We start from the raw sequence: 14,546 nt of genomic DNA, 5'->3' as shown, positions 1-14,546 counted from the left end.
AGCTGTTACCTATCCTCCACCCAACCTTGTCCTGCAAGGGTGGAGGTGGAGCTGTGGGCCAGGCATTCTGGGAAGCATAGTCATTTGGTTAAAGAAGCATGCTGGCTGCCAAAAACCTGGAATGGATCCGGAAGGGAAGTAGCTTGGAAAATAGGGTTTTATCGCTCCCAATTCATCACAGCACTGTAGCATAAGGTTCGGAGGAAAGGTCCAGTAGGGAATAAACCCCAAATCATGCCCCCAAGTGGTGGGAACAGGAGCGAAGGGAGCGAGTCGTGACACTGTGGAAACAGGTTCTTGGATTGGCATTGTCTATTCCAAACATACTGATCTGTCACGAAATAGGTATTCTTCCTTTGTCAGTTAAATGGCATTGGCGATTGATGAATGGTTATGTCAAAATCCTTGTACTATCCAAACAGTCTTTATATGAAGACCTTGCTGAACTGATAAAAAATGGTCGATCGCCTTCCATACTAAGATTCAAAAACAAAATGGCTAAAATTTTAGACGATACTATGATTGGAAAAGATGACCTAGTACTAGTCATTCCAGCATGCAAAAAGAAATTCCAATCCTATTATTGGTGTATCCTGGTTGACCGAATAGGTAAAAGTAAAATGTATTATGAATAAGCTAAATTTACCAGAAAACTTGGAGATCGTGCTCGCTATCTAGAAATATTTCTGTGCAATATTGCGAGAAAGGTTTATCTACGTTTTAAATTTAACCAATTCATGACCAACGAAAAGCTACAACATTGGGAGAATAAAGTTGTTGTTAAGGCAAGTGGTAGATGTCGCTTCTGCAGTCAAGGTAATGAGTTGGAAACCCTGATGCATTTAACCATATTTTGCCCATTTTTTCATCAACAAAGAACAGTGTAATTTGGCTCATTTCTGTACACTGCTTCCACAACATGGAAAGAGCCATTGTGGGAAAGATGTATGTGGGGTATTAGCCAACGGCTGGTGCTTAGTCTAACTAACTTTCTTGTCCTTAATATTGCACTGGTCGTGCAATCAAAAGGCGAACAAGAGGATATGTCATTAGACCCCCTTTTTTGACTGGTAATTGCGTCAGATACAACCTGATGAGGAGCCACTGTTCCATACTGTTGCTCTAAATATTGTTGCTATTTGGATGAAGAATTTCTTACATATTGGTAATTTCGTTTTTGTAATGTTGTATGTCTATACAAAGTTGGTGTTTTTGTACTATGTATTAATAGTCTATTATGTTGATTGAACGGTTATTCCATGCTTTACGTTTATAGGAACTGAGATGAGAATGCTTTATGATATGCATTCCTTTTATTGTGATATGATGTTTTGTAAATGTTTTAATAAACCATAAACAATAAAAAAGAAATGCTTGTTGATATTGGAAAAAAAGGCCTTGGTTGCTTGGGACACTAATACATAATGGTCTTTTCTGAGATGGCTGTTTTTACCTAGATTTCATGCAACTGGCACCATCAGGCTGCCTTAAGGTGGGCTGGTTAGGGGCATACCAGACATTCAAGGATTGTCAGGTTAAACGCCTACTTCAGCGTGTTTTAAAGTGATTGATATATTTTTGTTGTGGTTCACATTAAGGATGTGTACCTCATTCCGTAGCATTTCCTGTTTCGTTGGGCAAGTCTGCATCCCCTCTTTTTGGCAGGCCTTTGACTTTATGTACTCTGTGACTAAATGAGTGACACACTGCTGGTTTGACACTCATATTTTCTCGCAGTATTAATTATGTATATCTTTCTTTCCCCTCAGGTTCCTGTATTATTGCCTACTGGCGTTATGGCTCATGGCTTGGTGCTATCAATTGTCCAATCTGCAGGCAAACGGTACATTTTACTCTTTTTAATTCCTATTAGTGTATTTTAAGATTGAAAGTCAAATACATTTGAATGTGGTGCATTTATTTTTCATTTATAATTTTTTTTATCCTGCTATTTCAAACTAGTAAATTGTGCCAAATGCCATCTCTGTAGCAGATAGAGATCGGATTTGGAAGTTCTTAAGCTTAAACAACTTTGCAGTTCATTGTCATGGGTAATATATGGGGAGTGAGCTGTTGATGATAGATTTCAATTCATTATTTTAATAAATAATAAGTAAGGATGGTCACCAGAATAGTTTACTTATTTTTATACTATTTGGTAAAATATTTAAATATCCCAATAACATGTATGGCTAGCGTAGCCCTCTGTTAGCATTGGTGGAAATTGTTTGGGTAATTAATAATTTGGAAAGCAAGCACAGTGAAGCAAGTAACACATAAGGTACAACAAGAGAAATGGCAATCCGTATTCATAGAAGATAAGATGTACATTGATGCATATTGCAATTATTGTCTTCATGTGAGGAATCTCATTAGTATTCGTGTTAATTTCGTGCAAGGGAAAGGACAGACCTGTGAAGGGCACAAGCACATACATCAACTACACAGTTTCTAATACTTTACAAATGCTTTCTCGTTCTTGCCAACCTCTCGTCAACCCCCCTTTTGTCATATCCAACCCCTATTATTTCCATGAGTTTGAATCACAAATTGACCAAAACAGAAAGATCCTTAAAGTTGAAAAGAGTACAAACGAAAACTGAGAACTTCAATGTTTGACATATTAAATGTACGTGGAAACATGACACATGAAATGTTAGCGCAATAAATATAAGTGGTGCAGTCTCACTTCCTGAAAGGTGTGAAAGTGAATAGTACAGTATTGGAAGTTCAACTGTTTCTTTTTGCTACCCGTTTGAGAATCGTACTTTCTATGGACTCTTGAATGTTTGTTTAAAGTTACCATTTAATTTTGATTCCCACTTTCAGGAAAGTAGAAGCTTTCAAGCTGTAATGGAAAATGTGAATCACATATTCAAATATTGGGTGTTCTTGTTTACAAAGGCAGAGGGTTAAAGAGCATGAAGATTTCTTTTTCAATAGCAAAGTTAAAATCAACTTTCAAAGTTTAATATTTCTATCTATGAAACGCAAGTGAATAAAGACCAGGCAGCGACTACATAATCATATTTTTCTTGAAAACTGTAATTAGTATGATGTTTTGACTTTTTGTCAAACAGATTGAAGTTCTGAAATTAGGGTGTTGGCGAACAATACAACCTCATCTCCCCTCGCCATGTCGGTTAGGGGGTACTAATCATATATTGCATAGCATATAAAAACCACTCCTAAAATGACTCTGGGTCACTGATCATTTCACATAGGGCTTCCGTTAAGAAAGAATATTAATGTTATTGCGGATTGTAGCAAAGTGAAGTAATATAACAACGAGGGCTCAGTATGTGCAGGGATTACCGCTTGAGTCTACCTGTAGAGGAAATGCTCAGTAACCATAGAGCAGTTGTCTCCATTTGAAATGTTCATGGCCCTTCTCATATGTTCCCTTCCCCAGTGAAAATTCCCTTATGGGATTTTGTGAATATTCACATTTCTGGCCTTTCCAACTTAATAAAAAAGAGGCAGTAGATAGAGGTCCCTTATGTATTGCAAAAATAATTTGGATTGGGGAGGACCATTGTTTAGTTTCTGCCTAATGCAACTTACAATTACAATTTTTCTCAGAAACAACTACGTAAGCAAATTATCCAAAATGTTGCATCCTTTCACCCCAAACTGCACCTAAAAGCAAGATCCATATTTTTGAAAACTTCCCTTTTAAATGGCATTTCTATTTAAGTACACCTTTTTTAGGGAATAAAATGTGGATTGCAGAGGGCTAATTGCGTAATCAATATACCCAAGATATCCAAGTGTGCAATTTCATGCATGTTATATTTTTCAAACTTAAATGTGAAAAAGTATCAATTGAATTACTAGTCTATATCTTGAAAATGTCAAAAACCACCGTCTACGCAATGCTAAGAGTAACTACTCGAAATGAAGTGTAAAATATCACCCATACTTACCTAAGTCCTGTGACGAATCCTGGGACTAAGTCACTTCTCCCTTAGTGGGAGCCCTTTTCCGTGAGGCCAGGGTTGTGAGGCCACTACCTGATAGTCCCTCTCGGGGTGGTACTCAGTGGGTGGATCTCATGGGGAGGGAAACCCCCTATGGGATTAGTGACGATCCGGGAGAACATAATATTCCCATAGCCCACCTAGCCATAACCAGCCTTCCCTTCTAACGCCCTACAACACCATCCCTAGTGTTCCTATCCGTTTCCTTAAAACCAGTAAGGTTGGGAATACTGGGATGATGAAGAATCCAACGGACCCACTAGGAGTCTTCAAGATCAGTACTGAGACGAGGAAGTGCGGAAGCATAGAGAGCACCTCTGTGTATCATACTGAGCAGTCTAGTATTTGTGGATTTCCTATTGGTCAAGACAAGAGTGAAATAGAAGATGGAAATGAAAACTCAGTGAGCGATAATCCCTGGAGAAATCTGGAGCTGCTGAGCCAGCGGTCAGGAGCAGAGCAAAGCAGTCACAAGCGGGACGCTTACCTGCCAGCAGAGACGCTCCAGAGAGCTTCACTGTGGTCGCACCGTGTCTGGGAGCAAGAAACCGTAGCGCCAGTTGATCAAGAGAGCTGATATGCGACGCCGGAAAGCAGAAAGCCGCTGCAGAGCTGCCATAGAACTAAAACGCAATAGAAGGTCTCCGAACAGGGGTGAGAGACCCAGAAGTGGCCGTCAGAGACCAGTGAGCAACCAGGGAAGGGTTGGGAAACCGGGAGGCATGCTGGGAAACCTGGGAGACTATACTGCAGTGGGACACGGTTCGCGGACTCGCATCCAGTAAATAGTGTCCTCCAGAGCCATCTTCTTTGTGGCAGTCCCTGGGAGCGTGGAAGGCTAGGGCTGCCCATATCAAAAGAACAAGAAGCCAAAGGGGTCTGCGACCCAGGGGCAAGAAACCAAAGGGGTCTGGGACCCAAGGGCAAGAAACCAAAGGGGTCTGGGACCCAATTGCAAGAAGCCAAAGGGGTCTGGGACCCAAAAAAGAGAGGAATCAATGCTACACGGGTCTGGGAGCTGACATCAAGAATACCTGGCAAAATAATGAACCAGACACAAACTGTTAAGTATCAGTAAAAGACCAGGGGAAGTGAGAGATACCCCCTTGTGTTTGTTGACATCGAAAAAAGGAATTAAGAGGGAGGAGGTCATTCTCTTGACACATTGAAGATGCAAAACTCTTTTTCTTTCTATCCGCATCATTGGGAGCATTGTGGAAAAGACCAAGTCAAAGGAGATATACCCACTCTTTGTGGAATCAAGAGGATGGGATCCTTCTTTGGACATTGTGAACATACAAAAATATTGGTTCTCTGTGCCTTATTGAACCTGCAATCCAAGGAACCATTCTTGTGACTTTTGATTGGTATCCCTTAAGAACAACATTTCAATTCTGCGTGATTCAAAATGAACTTTTCGTCTATCATCCCGAAGGAAGAAACCACTCTCCTGAATCAAGAAGACTTACTCTTTTCTTTAGTTGTATGTTATATAATGTAAGGGTTGGAAATAGGTTTCGGACACAGGACGGTGGACTCTTTGCTTTAGACTGACATCCTGACACACTCCTTAGTATTATTTGAGGCAGGTAAAACCCCTCTTACAATTAGGGTCAGGCAGGGTTTTCTCTTTTGTTCTACTACCAATAAAAGTCTATAGCCAGAAACATATCTCCTGTCTGCTGATCTCATCCTTTCACACCATTTACAGTTCATACATGAACTCGATTTAAACCCAAAACAAATATGTCTACATCTTTATGGGTATTGTCTCTGTTTTACCACAGTTTTCATTTCACGGAATGAAAAATCGTTTTAATCGAAACCGCTTTCATATTACTCGATTGGTTTGGTTTAAATGAGTCATGCACTTGTGTATGCCTACATTTAACTTTTTTTTTAAATTTTACTAATGTGTTAAGTTTATAAATAAACATTTTACATAATACAAAACAGATGAAATAATCATACATAATATAAACACTTTTAATCAATAACCTCAAATAATACAACACTTTTGATATATAAATGCCATTATTTTCACAATACTAAAAGTACTAAAAATAATAAAACTTAAATATGAACATTCTTTCCAAATGCATTTTTTTAACCATAAAACTTTATCATCAGAAATCAAATATCTAAAACCGAACATTCCTGTTACATTGAAATAGAGCTCCCCAATAGACTTTCTACAACTAACCACACATTGTACATTTCAATCAGAAACATAAGATTTGCAGTATTGATGTTACGCCACCAAAAAGTTGCCTCTGTTACATGGTCCATGTTATGTACATATCTACCATACTGCTTTTTATAAGTTCTTGACCTCTTAGGGCAGCAGGTTAATAGATGTTTCCCTGTCTCCATAATTTATTTATTCTTGCACAATCTGCAAAATCGCTCTGATGATTAAACCTGGATAATACAATAAATCGTCTTAGTCTGTATGATGGACATATATTTAAGTATTGTTGTGGTTTCTTGAAAGTATACAGCATATATTTCACAAAATTGTACTTTTTTAAACCTTCAAGGTGGGAATAATTTCCCAGCCAGTCCCACAGATCTACTTTTTTTGATAGTGCAAGTTTTATTGAAGGGCAGAAACCCCCTGAGTGATTGCTCCATCATATCTCATCTAGATATTTTACTATGCTTTCCTTAAGGAGAGACTTCTTTGACTCCTTTGTGATTTCTTTTCGCATAGATACCAAGAGCTGGTTGCTAGGAGTACTCATAATGTTCAAATACAATTCTGCCCTTCTCTTTAATACTTAGGATTTCAGTGATTGCAGCCCCAATTCTAGTCTAATAATGGCCATAGATATACAGGTAGGAAGGCCTAAGATTATTTTCCAAAATTTGCCTTCAACTACCTGTAACCATTCAAGGTCAATTGACTGCAAAGCTTCCAGACTGTATATAATCATTGGGGCAAGTACCTGTTGGTATAGTTATCGGGCAGCCCAAATAGTAAAGCCCCCATGACTCTTGGTGAAACGATAAACCGGAGCAATAATCTGGGTTGCTTTCACCATTCTGGCTTGTTTACAAAGTAAATAATCCTTCCGGGGTTTAATTTCCACTCCCAGATATTTATAACTAGGAGTAAATAATATCCCAAGTTGTTGCACCATTAACGTGGTGCGTGCAATCTTTTTACTAGAGAACACCATAGCTTGTATTTTCTCCAAGTTAATAATGAGACCATTTCTATTAGCATACTGCCACAATGCCTCGGCAGATCTTCGCAAGCGGCTAAATTTGTGGTCAAGTATGACCAAATCATCTGCATACGCAAGTACCAGGCAGTTTTCCATTCCAATTACTGGGGGACAATTATGTGCCACACCGATCGCAATCGGTAAATCATACACAAAGTGGTTATATAAAGTTGCTGCTGTGACGCAGCCCTGTTTAACACCTCGATTCTGTTTGTTTTGCGCCGTCATATTCCCTTGAGAATCCAATTTAAGCAAAACTGTCTTATTTTGATGGAGAAGCCTCAAATAATACAAAAGGCCACGAGGACAACCTAAAGATTCTAGTTTTCACCAAAGTACCTCTCTGCGGACTAAGTTGAAGGCAGCCTTAAAATCAACATATACGGCATACAAGGGGGGGGGGCATTACCGGTTTTCCTGCCATTTGAACGCAGTGTGTCTAATATAATCAGATTATGTGTGGTAGAATATCCATGCTTGTTTCCGCTTTGGCAGCGCTTCAGCAATCCTTCCTTATCTGCCTATACCTGAAGTTCATTTAGCAGACACCCTGCAAAAAGTTTACTGCTACAGTCCAGCATAGATAATAGCCTATCATTTCCCGGATCAAATTGATCCCCCTTTTTTATAAAGGTGTATTAATGTTGCCCTCTGCCATGAGTTCGGGATTCTACCTTCGTACATTACTTTTTCAAACAGAATCTTCAGGAGATCTGCCCAGAAGACCAGCTTACTTTTTAGTGTTATGTTCGCCAGACAGTTGGGGCCTTGTGCACAAGACGATTTTAACTTTTTTATTTTAACTAGAAGCTGGTTCATCGAGATTTAAAATGGCGCACTAGGAATACCAGTATTAATTACGGGCTGACCCATTTCACACAACGGATTGTTACGGTTTTCTAAGAACCTTTCCCATCTAAGTGCTCCAATAGGGTTGATCCATAGGGGTTTGCCTTTTACCCCTAACTTCCCCCATTAGGGCCCACATATTCTTTGTGCATAACAATTGTATCGTATCCTGCCATTGACCAAGTCTCCCCAGATAATTCTTTTGTTTTATCCAAATTCTAAATCTCTTCTTATGTGTCTTCCTAGTAGAGCAATAAGCTCCATACGTTGGACGACTTGTTAGCCCTTCGAATCTCTGCTCTAAGAGATCTGTTGGCATCTCTAATTTCTTGATCACGTTTGTTTCTCTTAGGAGGACTGCCACCGAGGCATGTGCATTTGAAAATGATGCATCCAGTTTTCGATGCTATCAATAGACATATCTTGAAAGGAAGCAGCATCAGGGTGTTTTTCAGTGTTAATTGCATAAGCCGCTTTTAAAATATTTTTCTTTGGGCAACAGATACGTGTAGAGGCATGATGACTCCATTTGTTCGCAGTTACCTCAAAGTCCTTAAAACGCACCGCTATTTCAGGAGTAATAAAGGTATAATCTAAAGTAATCTTAGATACATTGTTCTCCCAGGTTTCTTTACCCAGGTAATCGCTGGTGGTGCTGCCATTGATCATTTCTATGTCCCAAACCCCAAAATAACACAGCCAGTGCAGTCCCTCTGGGTCATAGATAGTAACATTTTACTCTTAGGTCTTAACACGCGATCAGTAGATTTATTTAGCTGATTCATTGACCAACCACTCGCCACCTCATACAATTTTTCCTGAATTTTTTCACTCTGTATGGCTCCCGGGGTGCTGTAAACGCTGAGCAATAAGACTTTCTCTACAATACCTTCAGATAGCAATTCAAGTTCAACAGCCATAACAAATTCATCCAAATTAGTCTCAATACGGCGTGAGTTCACATTATGCACAACTCCAAAAATTAACCCCCTCAAACGGTCTGCTCCGTAGGCCCCTTTTGGCTAACGACTGATATATCCAGAGTATAGCCAGAGTATAGCCATTCAATACAATTTGAGATGTTAGCCACGTCACCTGCAAACACATACAGGGGTGCCTGATAACATGGGGGAGAGAACCCTCAGGCGAGAACAAATGGCTAAAGCCCCTGCAGTTCCATGACAAGATCGAAAAATCTCATTTCTTTTTAATCACCACGGGCAGGGTCTCAGCCAGCCATTGTAAGATGTTTTGAATGTCCTCTACTTGGACAACCTTCCCCATTAGTAATTGGGGAACATTAGGCTTACTCATAGGCTTCTCAATCAGTTTCCTAGGACAAGTAAGATCTTCTTTTTCTGGATCTGTGTCGACTTCTACATCCACCTCCACTAACTTCTCTTTGTACTTCCGTATCAATTGCGCAGTTGTCTGGATTTTACAGTGAATTGCCGATAAATTTGTGTTTCGGCTATTAAGTGGCTCTATAAATTTAAAGTCTTCTGATTGCAGAACTCTCAACTCAGGGATCGAATACAATCTGATCATAAGTTCAGTTCTCGTTAGCCAGTCCTGTACACTGTTTTGATACAAGTTCTTAATTATACAAATACGCTTGTTGATACACACTAAAGTCTAGCCTTTATCCGTAGATGAAACATTTAAGTTTTCCCTTGATATTGAAATTTGTCTCTTACTGAGAGGTGTAGAAAAAATCTTATCAGCTTCCTGCTCTCGATTGGAAGTTATACGTTCTGAAATGTCCTCCTCTTCATTAGGTGTTTCCTTGTCTGAGATAAGCCAACTCGTCAGGCGACCTTCTCTTGCCTGACCATTTTTAACCAGTGGGGCAGTCTCAGGAAGTGGCGAGGCCTCCACACATGGACGTTGTCTCATTGCCGCCCTTTTTGCTAATCTCCGCTGCTTACGAGATATATATATTTCTGAGTTGTTGCTCCCTTTTAGATCACATGTAGGGGGCCCTTTAGGTTCAGCAGCCAGTCTTATTGCTTTGGACAAATTAATTTCCACCTCCTCAATCAGATTTTTATTTGTATCATTTAAGGGAGCAAGATTTATTGTGTTCTCCTATATGCGTCCACATATTTTTAATAGTATATTTAGGGCGAATTGCAAGGATGCCACTGACGATTGTGGTTCCATCAAAGCATTGGGACAGGAAAAGAAATCTGCATTCAATTCCATTTCTGAGGCTTCAGCATGTATGACCAAATTAGGGACTATAGATGATCTGTCCATGGGAATGGGCGGCAACAATGGTTCTTTGGGTGGCTGACCCCGGTCACACTCTCCCAAGGATTCAGGCATTGCCAACGTCATTGATCCTTTCATTGCTGAACACAATTCCAACAGGGAGTTACCAATCTCTGGTATTTGTTTTTTTAACTTGCTTTTGCCCCCAACTCTCTCAGGGATTTCAGCAGGTTCTTTAACATTTTTCCTTCGCAAATTATAATTGGTAGAGGAACCCTTTTTATAAATTGTCATTTTTTAATCTGTGGCACTTTCCTTCAGGATAATATCAATTACCCAAATGTATGCAGATGGAATTAGAATTCACTATATTTTTTATTTTTAGGAAGAGAAATAATAGTTAGACGGGTCAAAGGCAGAAGGCACACAGTTCCCACCTGACCGAAATGACTCAGTGGTAGAGCAGCAAGCCAATCCCCCCACTTTAAAAGGTGGAGCACACCTCTGGCGGGTCCAAGGAAAAATTCCACCACTCCCCACCCGGCAACTACCGGACGGTCTTGCACTCACCTCGTGGCCAGCTGCACTGAGTCACCTAATGATATAAGGTACAAGGCAGAGCCAAGGCCAATTAGAGCTTGGGACCAATCAGTCAGTCCTACCCACTCCAGTACGCCGGGGAGAAACAACCCACGCTACTCGCCTCCGCTCTTCTCGATACTCTCCTCGAACTCTAGGACACGAGCACACAGGCTCCCAGAATTGGCCACCGCTGACAGCAGAGCGGGGGCAGAGAGAGGTGGGTCACGTTTTTTTTAATCAATATCACACTGCAGAACTCTTCCTCCGTCCTCCTTCCTCCGCCAACACAAACGCCATCTCACTGGCAGAAGACTAGAGGAACGGACCTAGAGGGCAACGAGTTTGTAATTAATGTGAATGTGTCAAGCCGCACTGTCTCACCCATAACGCACACAGCCGCTTCCGACACACTTGATCACCTAGATCTAAAACATGGGAACATGTTTGAAGAACAGATTGTAAACCCAAATGCCCTTTTATTTACCCAAGAGCTTCCATGAGACCTAGAAATTGGTTTCTCCTGCTGAGTAATGTTAAGAATGTAAGTAAATCGTAGTTGGTAACATAGTGTTGCTGATGTACAAATGTTTCCAAATAGTTTGACTCTTAAAAAAAAAATATCTGTAGTCATTCAAAAATGTCCACAAAGGGATTGTTCCTTACAGTATGATCTTAGTCTAGAGTTTGGTGTGGTTTGAGGTTGAAGAGGGGGGTAGGTAAAACAGTAATCCTATGGACAAATGTAATTACTTTATTTGATCTAAAGCAGAGACTTGGGCTTGAATTTCTTTTAAACACTGGTCAGCAAATTGCAGTTGTGTTGAAACGGTCTGAAAGGGAAGGTTATGTAATGAGTTTGGTTTCCTGTGATTTTCTGGAGGATATAAGGCCAGGAAGTGCTCTAATTTTGATACATAATTTGTTGCCTGATTTGGAGGTTGCAGAGCCTGTGTCTGTGGCTCACAGTCTTAGGTATTGGAGTGCAGAAGAGAAGGATATTTTCCCAACAGAAGCTTCTGTTGCAAATCTGAAGGGAGACACTCTTGCCCATGTAAGACAGAGTGTTCCTGTAATGTTTTTGCAGGCGAAGCAGAGCACTTTTATTTTTTTTATTTATTTTATTATATATTTGTAAGGCACCTATACAACAAATGTGTTTCGAGGCGCCACAAGACAAAAAAGGTAGGGGCCGTGGGAACAAGGGAGAAAGACACCAACGGTCCTACTAGACCTTGTGACATTCAGATCGTGCAAGTGCAGTAACAAGAATTGCGAGGGGGGGCGGTGGGAGTGCCAGTAGGGCAAAAAAGCAAAGTGCTAGATTGAGAAGGGAAGTGCAGGGTAAGGAGGAGAGAGGGAAAGAGAAAGGGGAGATGCAGGAGGGGAGACAGCCACAGGGGCTTGGCGAGTGCTAAGGGGAGGACAGGAGGGCAAGTGCTAGGGAATTGCATGGGGTGAGGGTTCACATGCCAAGTGCGAGGAGAGGGTGGACTGGGCGGGCAGGGATTGGTGCCCTGTAGAACTCAGAAAGAACCAGCCAGCTAGTCATTGCGGCAGACAGGGGTGTTAGCAGGGGACGGGGAGAGGGAAGAAAGAAGAGAAAAGGAGGGTCTTGAGGAAGTTCCGGAACTTAAGGAGATCTGGCTCATGGCAGAGAGGGACAGGTAGACCATTCCAGAAGGAGGCTCCTGTCACAATATATTACATGGCACAAGCAAGTCGGGGATCTCCATCCCCTACGATGAATGTGGCGCACAATACAAACGCTTTTTATTTCTACAATACAGATTGTTTTTTTTTAAGGAGGCCTCCAACCCGTCTCACACACAACCTCCAGCAGCAGCCTGTGTCACAATGGACTAGGAACCAGGCCGGTGTCTTATCAATAGATATTTTATTAATGTATTATTTAATGTCAAATCAGAATAAACAAATTACAACAGCCACCAATGTTGTGGCAACACAAACACACAGACTTCTAGTAAGCAACCAGGTTAAGATTTACTGTGATACAACTTCTTTTTTTTAATGACAAAGTAAGACAAAAACAATTCAACTCAAAATGATTGCATGAAGGTTAAGCTACTCCCTCTGTGACACTCCACCCCCAAACATCATTTGTACTTGATTCCTTTGAATGCAAGGCAGTGACAGGGAGTAGGAATGCAGGGGACAAATCGGCTATGGGGTGGTGCCCACAGACACAAGAGGGGGAACCAGCAAAGAAGGGGCAATTTCGTTTTAGAGCACAATGAAAATGGGGTTTTAATGATTTAACACATCTGCCAGGGACAGAATAGAAGGGAATTCGTATTGCTTACACTTAAGACAGGCAGGGTTTTAGACCATACTGGTCAGCACACCAGGGAAAATAAAACAGAGTAGGAACATCATTTTTTAGGAGATTCAATACGTGGTCAATGGAAAAGCAAAATGCAAATCAGAATTCGTTTTCACTGATGCTGACAGTGACAGGCAACTTGTGGAAATGGGGTTGCTTACAATAGGAAAATCATTTTTAGTTAAAATGGCACGTAAATAACAAGTAGGTTCTAGACAAAAGAATAGCTCACAAAAGGAAAATTGGTTTTAGGAATAGGATGGCGGAGCCATGAGAAAATACAGTTGCAGATGGAAATTCGTTGTGTAGGGCACAATGTAAATACAGGGACACATTCGTTTTTTTTCTCTCACAATGGGATTAATTCTTTTGGGCAGCACTTTTATAATTTATAGCATTTCACAATGCAATAGGAAGAGATAGTTGGTTTCGAATTCCAACAATTGCAATTCAGTGGAATAAATGGGGAAATTAAATGATTTACTGAGAAAAATATACTAAGGATCTACACGGGCAAATAGGGATTCTTCAATTGGAAAAAGACTAAAATGCACAGGCAAACAAAGGATTTTTTTTAATAGGAAAATGGCTACACTGGCAGACAAATAATAGATTTTTCAACTGGAAAATTATTTAAATGCACAAACAAATAAAGGATTCTTCAATAGGAAAATTTAAATGCACAGACAAATAACAGATTTTTCAATAGGAAAATAACTAAAATAGACCGCCAAATGAGAAAAGTGATTTTTCAATTGGGGAATCTCTATGGCAATGCTGAAAAGGACAAGGCCTATGCAATCTATGGCTTGGGATATAGATGCTTACATGAGAGGGCTGAATGGGACATCGGGGCACCGCTGCAGGGACAGCCATGGGGTCAGTCAAGGATTCTCTCTGTCCTCCAAAGGGGTCCCAAGTCAGCTACTACAGCTCTTGGCTCCACTGCACGATTTAGGCCACACTGTGCTAGGATTGTTCCAGATTTTCGCAGCTGTACACCTCAGGATTTAGTAGGGAGAGCCCAGATTTGAGGCGGGTGACCTATTTATAAGGCAAGTGAAATCTCTAATGTGACATAGTTCTCGCAGAATGGATTGGGCACTGTTCAAAAGTCTACTCCCATCTGTGGGCTGATAGGTCCACAAATGGTATAAGTGTTTTAGAAAACCAGAGGAGGAGACCTATCATCATCTCACTCTGACAGGAGGGCTCGGTCTGGCTTGGGGATATAGAAATCTCACTGTGTGACAAATGCCCTTATTTGATTGCTTCAAATGCCCTTCCTATTTGGACACATATGGGGGCATTTTTTAACACTATATTTTTCAGTGAATCAGGTAAGCTTTG

The 14,546-nt window shown here is 40.6% G+C and overlaps 1 protein-coding gene across 2 annotated transcripts in view; it reads left to right on the top strand.

Moving 5' to 3' along the window:
* Positions 1 to 14,546, top strand: part of RNF170 (ring finger protein 170) — an 878,020-nt gene that overhangs the window by 713,354 nt on the left and 150,120 nt on the right. For both annotated transcript variants that reach the window (XM_069626407.1, XM_069626408.1), the window contains exon 5: positions 1,770 to 1,843. In XM_069626407.1, the coding sequence (XP_069482508.1) occupies positions 1,770 to 1,843 (74 nt within the window). The remainder of the gene's footprint in view (positions 1 to 1,769; positions 1,844 to 14,546) is intronic.

Source organism: Ambystoma mexicanum, chromosome 6p, assembly GCF_040938575.1.
Source record: "Ambystoma mexicanum isolate Mex_15411 chromosome 6p, UKY_AmexF1_1, whole genome shotgun sequence".
Classification (NCBI taxonomy): Eukaryota; Metazoa; Chordata; class Amphibia; order Caudata; family Ambystomatidae; genus Ambystoma; species Ambystoma mexicanum.
This window is presented reverse-complemented; position numbering and strand designations above follow the sequence as displayed.